The sequence below is a fragment of the Cucumis melo genome, chromosome 6, assembly GCF_025177605.1.
Source record: "Cucumis melo cultivar AY chromosome 6, USDA_Cmelo_AY_1.0, whole genome shotgun sequence".
Lineage (NCBI taxonomy): Eukaryota > Viridiplantae > Streptophyta > Magnoliopsida > Cucurbitales > Cucurbitaceae > Cucumis > Cucumis melo.
In genome coordinates, this window is record NC_066862.1 from 20,288,371 (window position 1) to 20,306,012 (window position 17,642).

Below are 17,642 nucleotides of genomic sequence, written 5' to 3' on the forward strand. Positions count from 1 at the left end.
TGAACCATATCTAAACGATTGCGTATATATTGAACCATATTTAAGCGATCGCGTATAAATTGTAACCATATCTAAACGATCGCATATCAAACAATAACCAAATCTAAACGATCGCAAATATATTACGGGTGCATTATTGACGGCGTGATTGATGGGGCATTTTTAGTATTTTACACGGTGGGCCTTTGGGCTTTTTCCAATTTTTGAATTGTTCACTAGAGTGTAAATATTTTCCGCTTTTTTATATTTTTGAAAAGACCTCTTGTATTTTTTCTGATCCAACGAATTCTTTTAATCTCATAGTTGGATTGTATCCAGTATTGATTGCTAATAATATATCCAAATATGTTATACAAGACATGAAAATTAAAATGGGAATTAGAAGTACAAGTGGACTATTTAAGCATAGAGAATCGAATATGGCTAGATTGATCTGATCTCCGTTTGATTTCTAGTTGATTGTCATATGATTAATATTTCATAAAATATTATGTATTTTCATCGGTGAAGTCTAACATAAAGTATAGACAACTTTATTCAATATATTATCAATCAAAAATATGATCTACAATTTTTCTTTAAAAGAAACTTCGTTTCGATATAAGATGAGATGACAATATCAAACAATATTCATTATCGTAAGTATTAGATAGTAATCAAATAAATATTGGTATCATTAACGATCTATTTCAAATAACAATCAAACAATCATTAGATTATAAATAAATATACCTAACAACTACACAATAATCAATATCAAATAGCAATTAAACATGTTAAATAGTAAAAGCTAATAAGATGAAAATTAGAAGATTATAAAAAATAACAATGAAAAACAATAAACAGATGACGATTAGAAGGCTAATTAAAATTGAAAAAAAAAATAGAAAGTAATTAAATTGATAATCACACAGCAATCAAATTTAACGTCAAAGTCCGTTAATCAATGAAGTTATTTTTGACTCTTGGGTTTCAATTCCACTTTCAAATTGGATAGGACAACCAATTTTGCTACTTTTACAAAAAAAAAAAAAAGAGAGAGAGAGAGAGAGAGAGGAAAAGAAATTAAACCTTGAACTATGGACACCTAGTTTCCTAAATTTTTTTTTTGTCAAATATGTCATTGCCCCTTTGCTATCCGAAGAATTTAATGGTACTGTCAAATTCTCCACAGGAATATGATCTAGATGTTAGATAAAATCATTTCATATGAGCATACGTCGTAACGACAAAAGTTAGGAGAATGAGGTACCACATACACAGCGACAACAAAAAAATGAATTTTGATTAAGAGCTTTGTATGGAACAGAATACAATTTTAGCATCGAGATGTTCTAAACGAAATGGTATATTTAGATAATGGTAAAGGGCCACATTTACCAACTAAACTAATTCCTGTAGTTCTATTTACTAAATTTCTGTGGTTTTTGTGCTAATTAATTTTCTTTGATCCTATATGTAATTAGCAAGCTCAGTAAAAAATTGTAAAGGACTGTTCAGGATTGAATCATGTAAGAGGTGGAGCTTCCAGTCGAATGTAGTCGTACATGAGACCTTCGAAAGGGCTTTCGCTTCTTGCCTGAGTGAGATAGATGGAGTTGTTTCCTTGCAGAAATTGGTCGCCAGGGAAAGGTATGGAGTATAACCAGTAAAGTCCGTGAATGCCATGCCTTGCAATTGCGTTGTCCTTTCCAATCCTACCTGTCGAAAAAGCAGACTGCTCTGATTCTCGATTGTTTAATCGAACCTTCAAATTGACAAAGTAACAGAGTATTAGTTGAAATTAATCTTCTCCAGAGAATGCAGACGTGAAACCATGTTAAAGAACTAAACCTAGGCTTGTTTTGTTGGTTGGAGTTGCAAGTTTTTACAGCCTTAAATTAGTATTCAAAGCTATTCTTTTTTTGTTCAAACATTATAGTTTAAGATCTCTCGAGTTTGAATAAATATTTCGTCGCTAATTTTTTATTATATTTAGCGTACGTAAGATAGGCACGACCTTTCAACCTTTATGACATTGTTTTAATCCTTAATTTTCTATAAAATGTTATGCTTGATTTACCATGTACAAACGACTTAAGAAACTTATCATCACAAGCATCTGTAAGTTTTCAAGAATAAAAATCAATAATGTGAAATGACGTTTTTATGTTCAGTAGGAAAAAGTTTTCCATTGAAAAAAAATCAGCACACAAGCTCATACCTGTAATTCGCACTCAGCAGCAGATGCTAATGCAATTTGCAGTGTGTAATTTGCTGTTTGGTTCACAGATTGCAAAAAAAATCTGATCTCCCAAGTGGTCGCTTCATATGTTTGATTCCCCACATTCCTGAATAGAAAACCCTAGTCAGATGTAAAGAAAGGGCGAAAACATGAAACCAAAAACAAAATTGTCGACCAACCAGCCATAACTTACCGGTTAACATGAGCATAGAACCAGTCCACTGTATAATCATCGACACCAACAGTAAACACAAGATCATTATTTGGATAAATAGCCGCATAACGTTCCCACAAGCCATACTGTCTGAACCTTTTAATCAAAGCCAAATTTTCAACATCATTAAATAAATCTAATGTTCATTGAGACAAACAAAATAGCTTGAAAAACATTAAAACAAACTTGTCAGCATGGTTGTTGTATAGTTTATTCATGAGAGTTGGATAAGGGTCAGGCACATAAAACTCCGCTGCAGTGCGATCGGGAAAGCCAATTTCCCAGAGGGTAGGGCCTTGTCTCGGTGGATCAAACACCATTACATCCAAGTTGATTTCAGACCCTACAGAATGAAGAGTTGGTTGGTTTGGTTCAGTTTGATTTTATTTTTTATGAAATGTGGTTAAGGGTAAGTTATTTATTACCAAACTCGATTGTAATGTTTGCCTTGTATTTGTAGTCTCCAATGAAGCCAGGGACAAAAGCATACAGATTGTAAACCCCAACTCGGATGTTCTTGATTAAGAAGTTGCCGTGATTGTCAGCTTGAGTCCAGAACTGATAGCCCTGAAAGAATTTAAGTGTAAGAAATACAGCACATCTTCGTTTGAGAACTCTTTTTGAAGAGTTTGGAAGTATAAATTAGGTCAGAACATAGTTTAAGTTTCCATTCCATTTGATTCCCTATAGTTTGAAATTTTATCATTTCTGAGCAAACCGTCTGGAAGATGCTCACCTTCTTTAGATGAGTTAACTGTGAGTATTAAATAATTGTGCTGGGAAAATATCAACGAATTTAGTTATGCTAAAAAAAATGACCTATTATTTCATGGAGTCCATATTGTTTCTAATTATATGGAGACAAAACTTGGATGTAAAATTTTTGCATAAGTTTTGACCTGGTTTACGTGCATTGGTCTGTGTTAAATATATAATAATGAAATGAACCTTGACCTACTAAGGTTTACTAGATTTAGTTGTAATGTTTAATGATTGTGTAATTAATTGTGTTACCCTTACTATAGTATGGTTAGCTTAGTGCTCTGGTTTTTTTTTTCTTTTTCTTTTTTCTTTTAAGACTTGGTAGTCTGGTTAGTCAAACTGTGGTTTATATTTATATACACTTTGTATCTTCATATCAAAGTTATTGAGAGAAGTTAATTATGTGAGATTGCAATGTGAAATCAGAGAGATAATTCCTCATTTTCTCGCGTGATTCTCTCAATCTTCAAGTGGATCTTCAGGGCTCTTCATCTTCTTGATTTCCATTTTCATCTTTCTTCTTGATTCTAGTTGTCCATGGCAGATCAAGAATTAGACAATTCAACATCGATGATGACTTCTCCAGATTTCACACCTTCTCAATTGACTTCAACTATGACTGCTCAATTGAATCCATCCGTACCTTACCTTCTATTTCACTAATTTGCTCCAACTTCTGTTTTGGTTACTCCACCGCTAATTGGAGTGAGTAATTACTATTCTTAGAGTAGAGCCATGATGATGGCAATTTCTGGCAAAAATAAATCAGCTTTTATCAAAGGTAATATCATAAAACCTAATTCAATAAGGAATGTGACCAAAGGGAGACTACGAAGGTTGCTACTCTCCTTTCCCTCTAGATCAGTGAAGAGAATCTGGGACGAACTTCGTGATAGATCAAATAGTGTACTGGTTAGATCAAATAGTGTACTGGACTTCAGATTTACCAATTGTGCAAAGGAGTTACAAGAAAAGAATTCACTGAGGTTTGGACTCCAAATACAAACATCCCTCCTCTCCAACCTAAACATGCCACTTTTCTAAAGGAAAAGGAGATTAACAACCTTTGTCATCTCCCTTTGGTCAAATGACAACTAAAACAAACAAAAAAAAAAAAAAAAAAAAAAAAAGACAGAACTCCTGGACACTCAAAAGATCCCAGATCAGATGATTTTTGAAGGAAAACGAATGATAAAAATGTGGAAAAGTAGAAGAAAAAGAACCGTCTCCCATCCAAGGATCTTTCCAAAAATAAGCCTACCATCCCCCACACTACAATGAACGAAATCAGAAAGTGGAAAGCTCAAATGAAATATCTTTCCACATATTTCAGTGTATGCCTTTCTCCACCCAATCAAAAGGATGATTTTCATGTTTAATAATCCGATGCCACAAAGATTTAGGCTCAAGGGGAAAACGCCAATGCCACTTAACCAAGATGGCTCTATTTCGAATCCTTTGGTTGCCAATTTCCAACCCTCCTTAAGGCGTCCCAATGCCTCCCAACTGACCAAGTGAGAACCCTCCTCTTCCTCCCCTCTTTCCTAAAGAAAGTCTCTCAAACACTTCTTCAAGCACTTACAAACCAAGCTAGGCACCTTAAAAAGGAAAAAAAATACACGGGAATACCACTAAGCATTGATCTTATCAAAGTAAGCTTTTCTGCTTTGGAGAACTATTCTTCCACTAAGCTAGCCTTTTTCAGATCGTCTTAGAGATAGATCCCAAAAAAACGTGGCTCTCAAGTTACCTCCCAGGAAGAGGTCGAGATGTGAGGAAGGAAAAGAACCAATCTCACGACCAAACACCTCCGCCCATCTCCTCATCTTATCCTGATCACTTACAATGCCCAGAATTTGACACTTGCTCCTGTTCATTTTAAGGCCTAACATGGACTCGAAGAATCCCACTATATGATTAAGGATCAGAAAGGACTCCTCCTTACCCGACCAGAACAACATCGAATGATCTGCAATCTGAAAATTTGACAAAGCTACCCCATCTAGTCCAACCCTAAAAGGCTCGATTAAACTCTCTCCCACCCTTTTAAAATAAATCAACTCAAAACATCCTCTACAAATAAGAACAGAAGGGGGACAAAGGATCTCCTTGTCTTAGGGCTCTAGAAGCCTGAATCGACCCTTTAGGATTCCATTAATGAGAATTGAGTACTTCACATACCTGACACAACCTCACATCCTCATTCTCCATTTGTACCCAAAATCTTTCTTCGTTAACGCCTTATCCAGAAAATCCCAATCAACATGATCATGCACCTTTTTGAAATCAAGTTTAAGAATGATTCCCTTCTTTGTATGACAATCCTCAATGGCCTGATCGGCTATAAGAGCTTGATCAAGAATTTGCCTCCTAGTAAGGAAAGCTCCTCTTGCCTCAGAGACGGTGGAGGGCATCTGATTAGCGAGGTAGACATTGGTAATGAGACTGATGGATCTGAATTCCTTCACCCTATTGGTATTCTCCTTCTTCAAAATAAGACACAAAGGCTTCCACCATAGATAGGTTCAAGATGCCTCTTTCAAAAACTCTCTGAAGATCCCCTCCAAATCTCCCTTGATCAAATCCCAATTGTTCTAGAAAAAAGCCATAGAGAAACTGTCAAGACCCAAGGACTTGTTCCTATCACTTCCAAAAACTGCCTTTTTGATTTCTTCTAAGGTGAAAGGGGCCACAAGCTCTTATCCTCCCTGTTTGAAATGGGGTTCCAATCAATACCTTCAACAAACAACTTCCACAACTGGGCTATAAAGATTAGTAAAAGTCTGCAGAACCTCATCCTCAACCTCTTGATCATTCCTTGATGAAAGAAGACTAAGGATGAAGCCTCCTTTGCTAGAGTTGTTCCACATATTGTTTTGTGTGTTTGACAACAAAGGTTTGACAAATTTCTTCCGATACTGTGCTGTGTTAGAAGCAGAGAGTTTTCTTTGGGTGTGGCGACAAATTCAGTGTGTTGATTTTACTAAGATTACATCATTTTTAAGAAGCAATGCACAGGTTTAGGGGGAGCCTAAAGTCGAATCATTCGAGAATGACTTCTCAACCTTGGAGAATCCTAAGATATGTTCCTATGAGAAGAGGGTTCTCATATACTTAGAGGGGGCCCAAGTTTACAAGTGAAGAAAGTACACAAGAAAAAGGAGGAAAGATAACTTCAAGTGTGAGGGAGTACATACAAGAGAGGGAGTCTAAGTTTTACGTCACTAATATGCATATACTTGAGGGATACTAAGAGAGGGAGTTTCACATCTAGGGGGAGTCTAGGTCTCTAGATGTGTTAGGCTCTACAATTGTGACTGTCATCTTCATTATTTATAGATAAATACAGTGTTGTAATCGCTTAACTGGATTATATTAGTGATCTTTCCTAGGCAAACTACCCCTTAGATGTAGGTATTCTATCACCCAACTAGGTTACCAACTCCTGGCTTTTATTGTTTTTTCTCTGATTGCTAGGACAAGTTGTGTGGCATCTAGATATTGTTTGAAAGAACCACATTCCAAAATTTCAGAAATATGTTTTTGGGACTTGTTTTCAATTTCTGATGGCATATAGTTACCTAAAGTATTACTCAAATTTTGAAAGGTTCAGGTCTTTTGGCTGCAAAGCCTGTGATTTATTACATGATGAGGATGCTTCTCGTATCATCATCTTCATCCTCAAATTTCTCAACCAGATAGTTCTTTTCCTGTTCACAAATTAAGTCAATATGTAAATATGCCACGTTCTGATCATCTTTCTGTTATACACAATTTGCTTAGATACTTGAAGGGCACCATCGGACAAGGCATTTTAATTCGCCCAACTATTGTTTCAACCAAAGCTTTTGTGGCTTCTAATCGGGGAACTTATCCAAATACTAGAAGATCTTTTACCGGTTTTCACTCTTTCTTGGTGAATCTTTGATTTTATGAAAGTCAAAGAAGCACGTCACAGTTTCTCGTTCTTCTTTTGAGGTAGAGTATCGATCTCTTGCCTCTGTCACTAGTGAGATCCAATGGTTTAACTCTTTGCTTATTGATATATAGGTTTCTTATCGACATATTGCGTTTGTCTGTTGTGAAAATCAAGCAAAAGCTATTATATATTTTGCTAATCACGCCAATTTTCCACACTAATATCAAGATTAACTACCATTTTGTTTGAGATTTGACCGTTCAAGTTGTTCTGCAATTGCTTCCAGTCCGCTCTCCTTCTCAACTTGCTTATATGTTTGCTAAATGTTTGTCTGCTCCATAGCTTAAAAATTTTATGACCATTCCAAGATGGGTATTCATAATCTTCATCGTCCATCTTGAGGGGTATTAGATATTGTTGTAATGTTTACTGATTGTGTAACTGATTGTAATTACCTTTACTGTGGTTAGCTTAGTACCCTGGTTGGTCAAACGGTGGTTTATATTCACATACACTTCTCATTTTCACATCAATATTACTGAGAGAAGTTATTATGAGAGATTGAAATAACGTTCTTTAGCTAATAATAATAAGCCACATCCGGAAGTTAATCATCCACCAATAGATACCAAAGAATAGTTTTGGAGAAATTACTTCAAATAATATAATAAACTATCAAAATTGTTACACAAAATTCAAGAGAGAATTCAAAAACTGATTACCTTGCTTTCCGTCTGCCAAGATCCAACAGGACCAGGCAATGCCAATCCAACGAAGGCATTACTCGCCCGCATAAGTCGGCTACTGATGTACCTGGTGGAAACCATAAGCATATGCATTTTTAATTAAAAATGTTTTGAATTTAAGCACACAGAGAAAGACAGAGAAATACCCATCACGAACTAATAACTGGCCTGTGACGCTCCCTCTTTGTGCAGAAGAAGGGAAGTCTTCTGATTGAGGAAAAGTATAGGGCCAGTCGTTGATTTCTATTGCCAACTGTAGAAAATTGATGCACATTATTTGAAGTTACTCCAACTCCATAATCAAAAAGAGATAGAGGGAGGAAATTAAGGACCTGTTGTTTGGCATCTTCCCAGAGGGATAGAGAATCCTCTTCAGGGGAAACAGAGTTGAGATAAACAAAGACAGGGCCGAAGACCTTCTTCCAGGGCTCTCCAGCTGCAAATCTCATGCCAATATCCTTTCCAGCGTAGTGAGTGCTAACGAACATCTGTGGTGCATAATTCGGAGTGAAGGCATTGTCACAAACAGTTGGTGGGTGTGTTTTGGTTTGGTTGGAGATGGTTACGGCTTAGATGGGGAGACGACTTACGGAGAGAGTGATGGGGCCGGCATGGGAGGTGAGATCCTGCTTGACCGGACCGGCAACCCGGAACTCGTCGGTGGGAGTGATCATCCAGAATCCCACCGGCGGATCACTGCAGATCCAGCCGTGAACTTGGTTGTCCTTGTCCTCTGTTGAGTATTGGTACTTGTCATCCACCTGAATTCACAGTGCCTCACATCACTCAACATTCTCATCAATGGTCTGCTGTAGAAGAACGTAACTTCCACTTTTGATATTTTTTGAATCAATCAATTCGTTCGATTCAATCCAACATTGAAACCGTCTAAATTGTGTTTATTTAAAATATATATATATATATATATATATATATATATATATATATATATATATTAAACTTTTGTAAAAGAAACTCTAGGAAAAGAGTTATTAATTCAAAATCATGTAAAGTCTTGTTAATTTTAGTTAAACAGCAAAGCAAACCTACCTCTGAATCATTAGTTGGTTACCTGAATTTTTAAATGTTTCAACAAATTAACCTTTGTTTCAAGAAGATCCTTACCTATGAGTTTTTCTTTCTTTTTGTGAAATAATGAAATTATGCATTTAGACAATGAATTTTAGTGGTTAGCGATCTCATTCCTGTATTTTTAAATTTGTTTATAATTGTAGCCCTCAAACTTTATTCACTAAACAATTGTGTCTTATTTTTAAATAGATTTCTATCTGTATCTTTCATGATAGACTTCTATTAGATTTTATCACTATAAACTTCTATCAACGTTGTAAATGATAATTTTGTATCAGTTTCTACCGCCCTAAGATGTTGATAGAGTCCCTCACAATCTATATGGATCGTAAGGAATATAGAAAATTTTGTTAGCATTTGTAAATAATTTAGCTCTCTTTTTTACGTTCAAAAAACCCCTTAAAAGTTTTAAAATTTTGGTTAATACATTCTCCAAAGCTTCGGAATTGAAGAGTAATGGGAAATTGTCAGAAATGGTGCATATGAAGTTTCACCATATGCAAATACTTTTATAAAAGTCATTCAAATACTTATTTCTCAATTCATCTTGGGTCCAATCGATACCTAGACTTGGTTAGAATTTTTATTCTTTCTAACTTATCCATCGAAATTTTGCTAATTTTTTTTGTGTAATCTTTACGAATCTTATGCTAAATCTTATCTCTCCAAAATTTCTCCAAATTCAGTTATCTTTGCTAAATATTATATCAAGTTATAACATGATGTTTCAATAGCAATTTTTTTTGTTTTATGTCATAAAATAATAGGAATTTCCAAATTTTCAAGGTTAGTTTTCATAAATATATCTTTACACCAAAACAATTTCGAAAACGAAAAAACCACATGTCCACAATAAAAAATATCAAAAAAGTCTCGGTCAACACGTAAATTTATTCCGGCACGTAATATATTCGGTAGTTTAGATTTGGATCAGGACTATCCAAATCTAAACCAATATCTAACGTTTTTTCAAAATTATTTGGTCGTTTAGATTTGAATAGATTCTTTGCCCATAATTATTTAGATTTGTAGATTTGGCTACGCGATCTATTCAAGCCTAAGTACCAATGTCCTAGTTTTTTTTTTTAATTTTTTGTTACACGATTATTTAGATTTGGTTACAAGATCTAAATAATCGTGTACTAGTGTTTTTTTCAAGATTTTTATATTTGTTAGATTTGATTGTATACCAATATCCCAACGATTTTTGTTCGGCATTTATTCTGAAAATTTGTAGAAGAAGAAAAACAATAGAAAGATAAAGAAAAATTAAGAAGAAAGAGTTGGAAAATAAGGTCAAACATTTTGATTTTATTATATGGAACATAAATATTTTTTTCGTTTGTTATATTTATGAAAACGATCCAATTTTCAAATGAGTTATTCAATTATCAAAAATAGATATTCTAAAAATTTCAACACTTTTAAATTTTGGAAAATATCATTTTTTTTAATTTTGAAAAATATCAAATTTCGCAGATAAACTTTGAAAAATATATAGAACCTTGGCATTAATCTAGCACGACATTTCACCGAAAAATCCCAAATCACGAGAGTCTTGGTATTATTTTGACCAGAATTAACATTGAGATTCACATAATTTTTTCAAATTATATGCAATCTCTCCGAAATTATATTTTAACCAACCCTTACCACCCACTGAATTTTCTATTCAAATATTCCTCAAATATTATATAAAATCTTGCAAATGTTATTTACGATTTATATTTACACAAATTTCTACGAATTATCTAAAATTTTATCAGTCATTTTTTTAAATTTCTCCATATTGTATAATATTTGATAGAGTGGTTTTTAAATTATGAAAAATTTTGGAAAGATTACATAACATTTGAATTTTTTACCCCATTTTTAGAGGATAACATGACATAAGGTAACGAGAAGATTCGAAATAATTGATATGTTAAAAAAATAAAGTTTCTAACTAAATTTAATCTTGTTGAAATGGACCGAGAAAAAGTATTTAAACAATTTGTCAAAAAGTATGTTAGTTTTGTATGATAGAATCTGACGTGGATTCTTTTCCTTTCTATTTTTTGATATTGCATTCATTTCTTTTTTTCCCTCTCAACACTCTCTCCCTACCTCCTTTCTTTTGATTTTCTTCAATTTCGTTTTCTGTCCATTTGAAAAGTGTTCATCTTACCGTTTCGAAATACACACCAACTTGGAAACGAAGAGAGTACGTACCTTTTTTCATATAATTGTTAAAATATATAGATCGATGGTTTTAAAAAAACATGTTTTTATTCTCTTTTTTTTTTTATATGGTACTTTTATTCAATTTTAAGGTTAATTAGCCGACTTATTAGTAAAGTTTGTGCATTGAATATTTTGAACTTAGGGTTTGTCTAACCTCAACCTTCATGTACGATATTGAAAATCTTTGTGCTTGTCACTGATGATTTTGGTTTAATAGTCATTGTAGAACTCAAGAGGAGTTAGTTATTGATATTGTATTTAGAAAGAGTCTAAATATGATAAATGTGAGGGAATCTCACTCTTAAGGAAAATCTAAGCATATTGTATTGAGAAGATCTCATACAAAGTTTGACAAGGAAACATTGTTGTGGAGATGAGATGAACTCAAACTTAGAAGGAGCCTCGGTTGAAAACTGAGGAGGAAGCTATGTGTGAGTCACTAAAGAGTGAATCTATTAGATAAACGTATTTTCGCTATAATTGCTAAAAGTCTTTATGTAAAGTTTTATTCCACCAAACACACAACCTTCAAATGTAGGTGATTTCGCACCGAACTTGGATTATTAATCTTTGTGTCATTATTTTTTATGTTTGCTTTTATAACAATCCTCTTGTCATACATACTGTCAGTGACATCGTGTTAGACATTGTATTATGTGTTAGATTCACTTGATGTTTTTTCATTAACAACCACAAGTAATGTGGTTCAAATTCTCCAAAACTTCGATTGTACTCTTAGGAAAAAAAAAACATAAATAGAAGGAAGGTTAAATGGTAAATATACCTCTCCTCTGAGCTCTTCATTGGAAGGATTAGTCAAAAGAACAGCCTCGGGAAAAGCCAATGGCTCACCATTTTCACGGTCTAGCATTGTGGGCATCACTCTCTGCCTATCGTCCGACACAGCCATATAATCAAACCTATCAACAAATCAATTTTATACACTAGAAAAAGAAAAGAAAAGAAAAAGGTGGTCTTAAGATTTAATTTGCTATACATTTGGCTTTGAAGCTTAAAAACAATTCTAACTTGATCCATTTCAATCTGGGGCCACCCAGTGGGCCTCTCGAATATCCCATAACTATAAAACCCAGAGCTTCCTCTCAGCAATACGTATCTGAAAAAACCACAATAGTTAACCAAACCAATATATAAGCCACCTCACTTTGCTTTCTATTAAATTGTTAATATATAGTTGTGTAATTCCTCACCTTTTGTCCACATTTACAGGCACCGTCTCATTCCCAACTCCAGAACTCCATGTTTTGTTAAACGATATTTCTAGTTGCTCCTCGTTCCCTATTATCACTTCATAACTCTCTCCTTTTAATCTAACCAACAAATTCAAAATAATAATATATGGTTTAAAAACTGGGTGAAAACTATAACAAAAAAAAAAAAATCCTATAGATATAAACTATTTATAAAATATAGGAAAAAAAATGGAATCGACTATAAATTTTTCTATTTTTTTTAGTAAATAATTTTTTTTTTGCTATATTTAAAAATGATAAAAAAAAAAAAAAAACTTTTAAAATCTCATTGTAGGGGATAAAAATGTAAATTATTGTAAAAGGCAAAGGAAATCTGTTTAATTTTAAAAAACAAGAAACAATATGATTACCGAATTAAACTTTTAACCGTTGGTTTTTATACCTGTCCGTGGCAATGGGTTCGTCTGGGTTGTTCCATACGGCGTCCCAGTAGCTGTAAACAAAGTATTTGGGACAGTAGTTTTTGTTTAATAGAAATATTAATACATGAATTTGATAATTCTAGGACTGATTTGTATTATTATTATTATTATTATTATTATTATTATTATAAATTGATAATTATACCCTCTGTTTTGCTCTTCGTTTTTGGTTTCGAGAATGTTGGGGATTCCATTGTAGCTCAATCCAACCACGTCGCCATCGGGAGTTGAAAGAGTAACTTGGACAATGCCATTGTCCATTATAACCTAAAATAACAATATCATATTTATAGTTATTTAATCCAAAAATAATAGTTTAGAAGGGAACTACATAGAAATCCAAATTAAATTTGTACTAATTAATTACTTACATATCCACCTTTTCTTTGTAGTGTTACATTGAATAGTCTCGAAGAATTGTTGATGTCTATGTCCCTTAGGTATCTCCTACAAGGAGGAAACCCGTGAATTTCACACTTTTGGAAAATAAAATCACGCCAAATAAAAGGGTAGCCCTCCTAATTGTATTTTTAATATTTGTTTAATTAATTTTTTTTTAACTTTCTTTATATATTCGCAATACTTTAGAGTACACGCACTAAAACATAAATATTATGAGATCATTATATTGAGTTCTTTAACATGTATATAAATATAAGGTTTTGTCCGAAAACTTAAGTAATTATAAGAGGAATATATTATTGAATCTTTTAAATTAAAGGTGATACAATCTCTTAGTGTGTGATAATTAATTTTTAATATAAGATCATCATTAATAATTTTCAAGTTTATACCGGGTGATAGTTAACTTGTAATGCATATAGTAGGTTTGTAAATTATTGAAAAACATAAGAGTATGTACTCGTAATACATCCTTCATACTCTATGTTTAAATTTTAAACAACAAATTACCATGTGAAATCTTTTTGAAAAGAAAGATATGGTAACCTACACAAACTGAAGTCATTTAGAAAAGAAGTAACTGAAACTAGAAAAAAGTTTATTTCCTTTCCAAAATAGTGAGTCATTTCCGCAACACAGCAGTGTGTGTTAATTTGGTTTTATTTTACCGTGGATAGTGGGGTTGGGGAACAACACGTGTAATTTGGCTTTGCCAGGTGGCACTCAAATTCCATTAGATAGCCAAAAAAGCAGATAAACCAGAAAAAACAACTTCGTCCCGTGAGAACTTATAATTTTTCTTTAAAAAAAAAAAATTATTCAACAACAATCTTAAAATACTATTAAAAAGCTTTGAAACCAAATAAAAAAAATAAATAAAAAAAACCTTAAGCTGCACCCAAAAACTTTTAGTCATTTTACTACTACACTCATTTACCTTTGACGCGTTATTAAATATAATTTATTAATTTACTATTTACGTATTTCGTGGATTATTTCTTGAAGGGGTTTTTTTCAATATATATTTACACCACTTGTAAATATTTGGTCTATTTTACTAATTTCAACAACCTTTTTTGTAATTACACATGAAAATAGACAAGATGTATCATTGCCCAAAAATTTAGGTATTTTTCTCTCATATAGAAATTAAATCTTCACACTTAGATCAGACAATTTCTCATCCACAAGGAACAGTAAAACTCTCTCCCTGGGCACTTGTTCAGTTTTCATTGGTCGAAACGTTAAAAATAAAAAAAGAAAAAAAGAAAAAAGAAAAAAGAAAAAAGAAAAAGAAGAAAACATTTTAACTACACGATTCAGCAACAAGAAGTTAGTCCCGTGACAATGTGGGTACAAAGCCAAAAGAACAATATAATAATAAATTAAACTAAAAAAAAAAAAAAAAAAAACTATATTGAATCACATCATCCTCAACCTCTTGTTTAGCTCTGCATGCATTTATCTTGCTAAGTGCCAGACTCCACCAATTCAAACTTCAATTAATATAATTTTTTTATATATTTGATAAATTTTTAAAAAATGTAGAATGAAGAACTTAGTTAATTACCTGACCGGTGATGTCCGAATCCGATAGCCATTGTGACCGAGACAGAAGAAGAAGAAGGAGACAACGACGACAACCACAGCTATGAAGCAAACGGTCAAATTAACCGATGGCTTCTTCATTTTAAGAAACTAAACCTGAAATGAAATAAAGTGGCGGAAGAAAAATGAAAAAGGAGAAGCTTTAATTTAAATATAATATTAAACAAGAATTTTCAATTATTCCATAGGAGACTTAAGAAGAAGATGATGAAATTGAGAGAGTAGTGATTTAATTACCTCTGTTATGGAAAGCAGTTAGCTACAGTAAAAGCGTTTTTAATTCTCTCTTTAATATAATGGACTGACTTACAAACCAAAAGAAGTAAACTTCTTTTCTTTATGATTCTTTCTTTCTTTTGGTTTCTTCACAATTTTGTTGATGTTGTCACGTGAATTTGTGTATATATATAGCTGAGGTCTGAGCTGACATAGACATTATTGATTTCCATTTCTTGTAAATGGGAAGATGAGAAGAAATTGTGTATTTTCTTTCCTATGTTTTGAAATTTTTATTATTTTACCAAAGTTTTATTGGAATTTCAACGCATTAATTGGTTATGGGTTTTGGTATTAAACCAAAGTTTTGAGTCTTTTTTGACTTTTTTTTTCTTTTTTAGTTTGGTTCGATTGGTCAAATTTTGGGTTTGGCTTTTGGATTAATTTAGCATTAATAAAATTGTACATTTGTGCCTACCTCTTCAAATGAAAAAAATTGTTGATTATATTATTGTAACTGAATTTTGGAATTTGGTTTTCATTAAGCCAAAAAAGGGCCTAAACATGTAAATTTTTGCATTTCAAATTTCAATAGAGTTGGGTAACCGTTTCACAAACGCAAGCTTTTCTTTTTTTCTTTTAAAAAAAAGGGAAATCTTACCCTTTTTTCTGTATTCTTTTTCCCATTTTAGGGACTGCTTTTTATATACGTTCATTTCCTTTCTCATCAACAAAATGGTCGTTTCTTATGATTGTGTTAAAACACTATTTTCTTACTCTATTTTACTCTTTAAACATTCAAATATATAATTTTAGTTTATCAACTTTAAATATAATCTTTAAAATTAATTTTTATTAACAGTACTTATTGGTAATATTTTTCTTTTTACAAAATTTAATTGTAAACTAAAACTATATAAATGAGTTTTTTTTAACCACAATAAAAACACAAACTATTTATACTTCATCACAAAAAATCACTAATTGGCAAATATGAACTATACTTGATTTTGTATCAATTGTATATATTTTATTCACTTTGTTATCTTTTTCTAAATTCAATATTTAGTGACAGTATATAGATAAAACTGAAACTTTCTCAAATTTAAAGACTAAAATGATATATTAATCTTATTTTTGCTTATATCTATTTGAAATTTTTAATTGAATTTAGTGATGAACTTCCAATTTTTTTTAAAAAATATTTACAAATATACTAGATATATAATAAAAAAGATCTAGAATTTTTGAAGTTGATTTAATTTTGGTCTTTATACTATAAATTGTTCAACTTTTGTTACCGTACTTTCAATAAATTTTGAATTTAGTCTTTCACTATTGATCTCTACCAAAATTGATTAAATACTATTAATAGTAATAGTAATAATAATAATCTTCATACAATATACAATTATAATGTTTTCAAAATTTAAATTAAAAAGCTAGTTTATATGGCTAGCTTTGAGTTAAGAATCATAAATTAGTCGTAATAACGATAAATATGATAGATTTATAATTGTAAGTAGACGCAATTAAAATTAATTAATTGATTTAAATTTATGATTAAAATTATTTTGGATGGATGGATGAATAAAATTTCACAACAATTATACGTATTTTTAGAATGGATGGGTAAAATATAAATTGTTGGTTGTTGGTTGCAGTTTCGGAGGGGAATTTGTTTGGGTTTATGGAAGTTTCTTTCGGAAAGAATTTGAAAAGGCTGTTACCCACTATCTGGATTTCCCCACCATCGGCGGCATGTAAAGCAACAAAGGCTCTCAGTAATTGGTCAATGGGTGTGGCAGTGCTGTTCGTGGCAGCTCCAAGGGTGGCGCCCGTGACGCACTTTTTTCTACAAACAAACAACGCAGCCCGAAGTAATTGTTGCCCAAACCATTCACAACCACACCATACTTGCTACTTTTTCTACTTTTTCTTTTTAAAGATTTAATCACCATGGGAGGGAGAGTCGATACAGAAGGAAAAATTATACCTCTAAACTAACCTAATATAATGAAAATAGAAAAATCATAATATCATAACCTATCAGTTAACGCGTCATTACTATGGAAAAGAAAGAAGAAAAATAAAACTTAACAGAAAATGAAAGAAATATTAGATAACTCGCTTTAATTCAAGTTTGTGGAAAAAACTCAACAAAAAAATATTTTAGTGAATATGTTGTTTCTTTAAAATAAAGAGAAGAAAATCCCTTTCAATTATATCGCTAGTTACAATCAAACATATGCACTAATACAGTAATAAATTGTTTTGTAAAATAAATATAAATTTTAATAATCTGTAAATTAAAATTTGGATTAATATCAATTTATAATTTTTTGATGTTGCAACCATTCAAATTCTTAACTAATATAACGAGTATGAATTTAAACTACAAACTTTGTTAAGTCTATCGATTTATCCTTTCTCTAAATTTCTATTAACTAATATGACGTAAATTAATTTAGATCTTTATTAACTCGTGAATATTGCATCTAAACTTCAAACTCATGATTATTATAAGTAAATTAATTGTA

The 17,642-nt window shown here is 32.0% G+C and overlaps 1 protein-coding gene across 1 annotated transcript; it reads right to left on the reverse strand.

Moving 5' to 3' along the window:
• Nucleotides 1–1,264: 1,264 nt before the first annotated feature.
• On the reverse strand, nucleotides 1,265–15,250 carry LOC103491889 (probable rhamnogalacturonate lyase B). Its single transcript, XM_051086232.1, has 17 exons — nucleotides 15,124–15,250; nucleotides 14,849–14,982; nucleotides 13,248–13,323; nucleotides 13,022–13,143; nucleotides 12,837–12,887; nucleotides 12,392–12,511; nucleotides 12,178–12,297; nucleotides 11,965–12,100; nucleotides 8,456–8,626; nucleotides 8,198–8,353; nucleotides 8,012–8,118; nucleotides 7,842–7,932; nucleotides 2,864–3,005; nucleotides 2,625–2,781; nucleotides 2,418–2,534; nucleotides 2,204–2,330; nucleotides 1,265–1,747 (listed from the first exon to the last, which is right to left on the reverse strand). The coding sequence occupies exons 2-17, from the start codon at nucleotides 14,965–14,967 to the stop codon at nucleotides 1,508–1,510; spliced, it is 2,052 nt and encodes a 683-aa protein (XP_050942189.1). The 5' UTR covers nucleotides 14,968–14,982; nucleotides 15,124–15,250; the 3' UTR covers nucleotides 1,265–1,507.
• Nucleotides 15,251–17,642: the final 2,392 nt, after the last annotated feature.

Bases quoted from the DNA above. Each gene is read 5' to 3' on its own strand.
- LOC103491889 (XM_051086232.1), bottom strand. From the start codon at position 14,967: ATGAAGAAGCCATCGGTTAATTTGACCGTTTGCTTCATAGCTGTGGTT. The intron at 7,933-8,011 runs GTATTTCTCTGT...GGTTTCCACCAG, and splicing joins CAGTTATTAGTTCGTGATGG to GTACATCAGTAGCCGACTTA. The intron at 3,006-7,841 runs GTAATCAGTTTT...AAATTCTTTCAG, and splicing joins CTTGGCAGACGGAAAGCAAG to GGCTATCAGTTCTGGACTCA.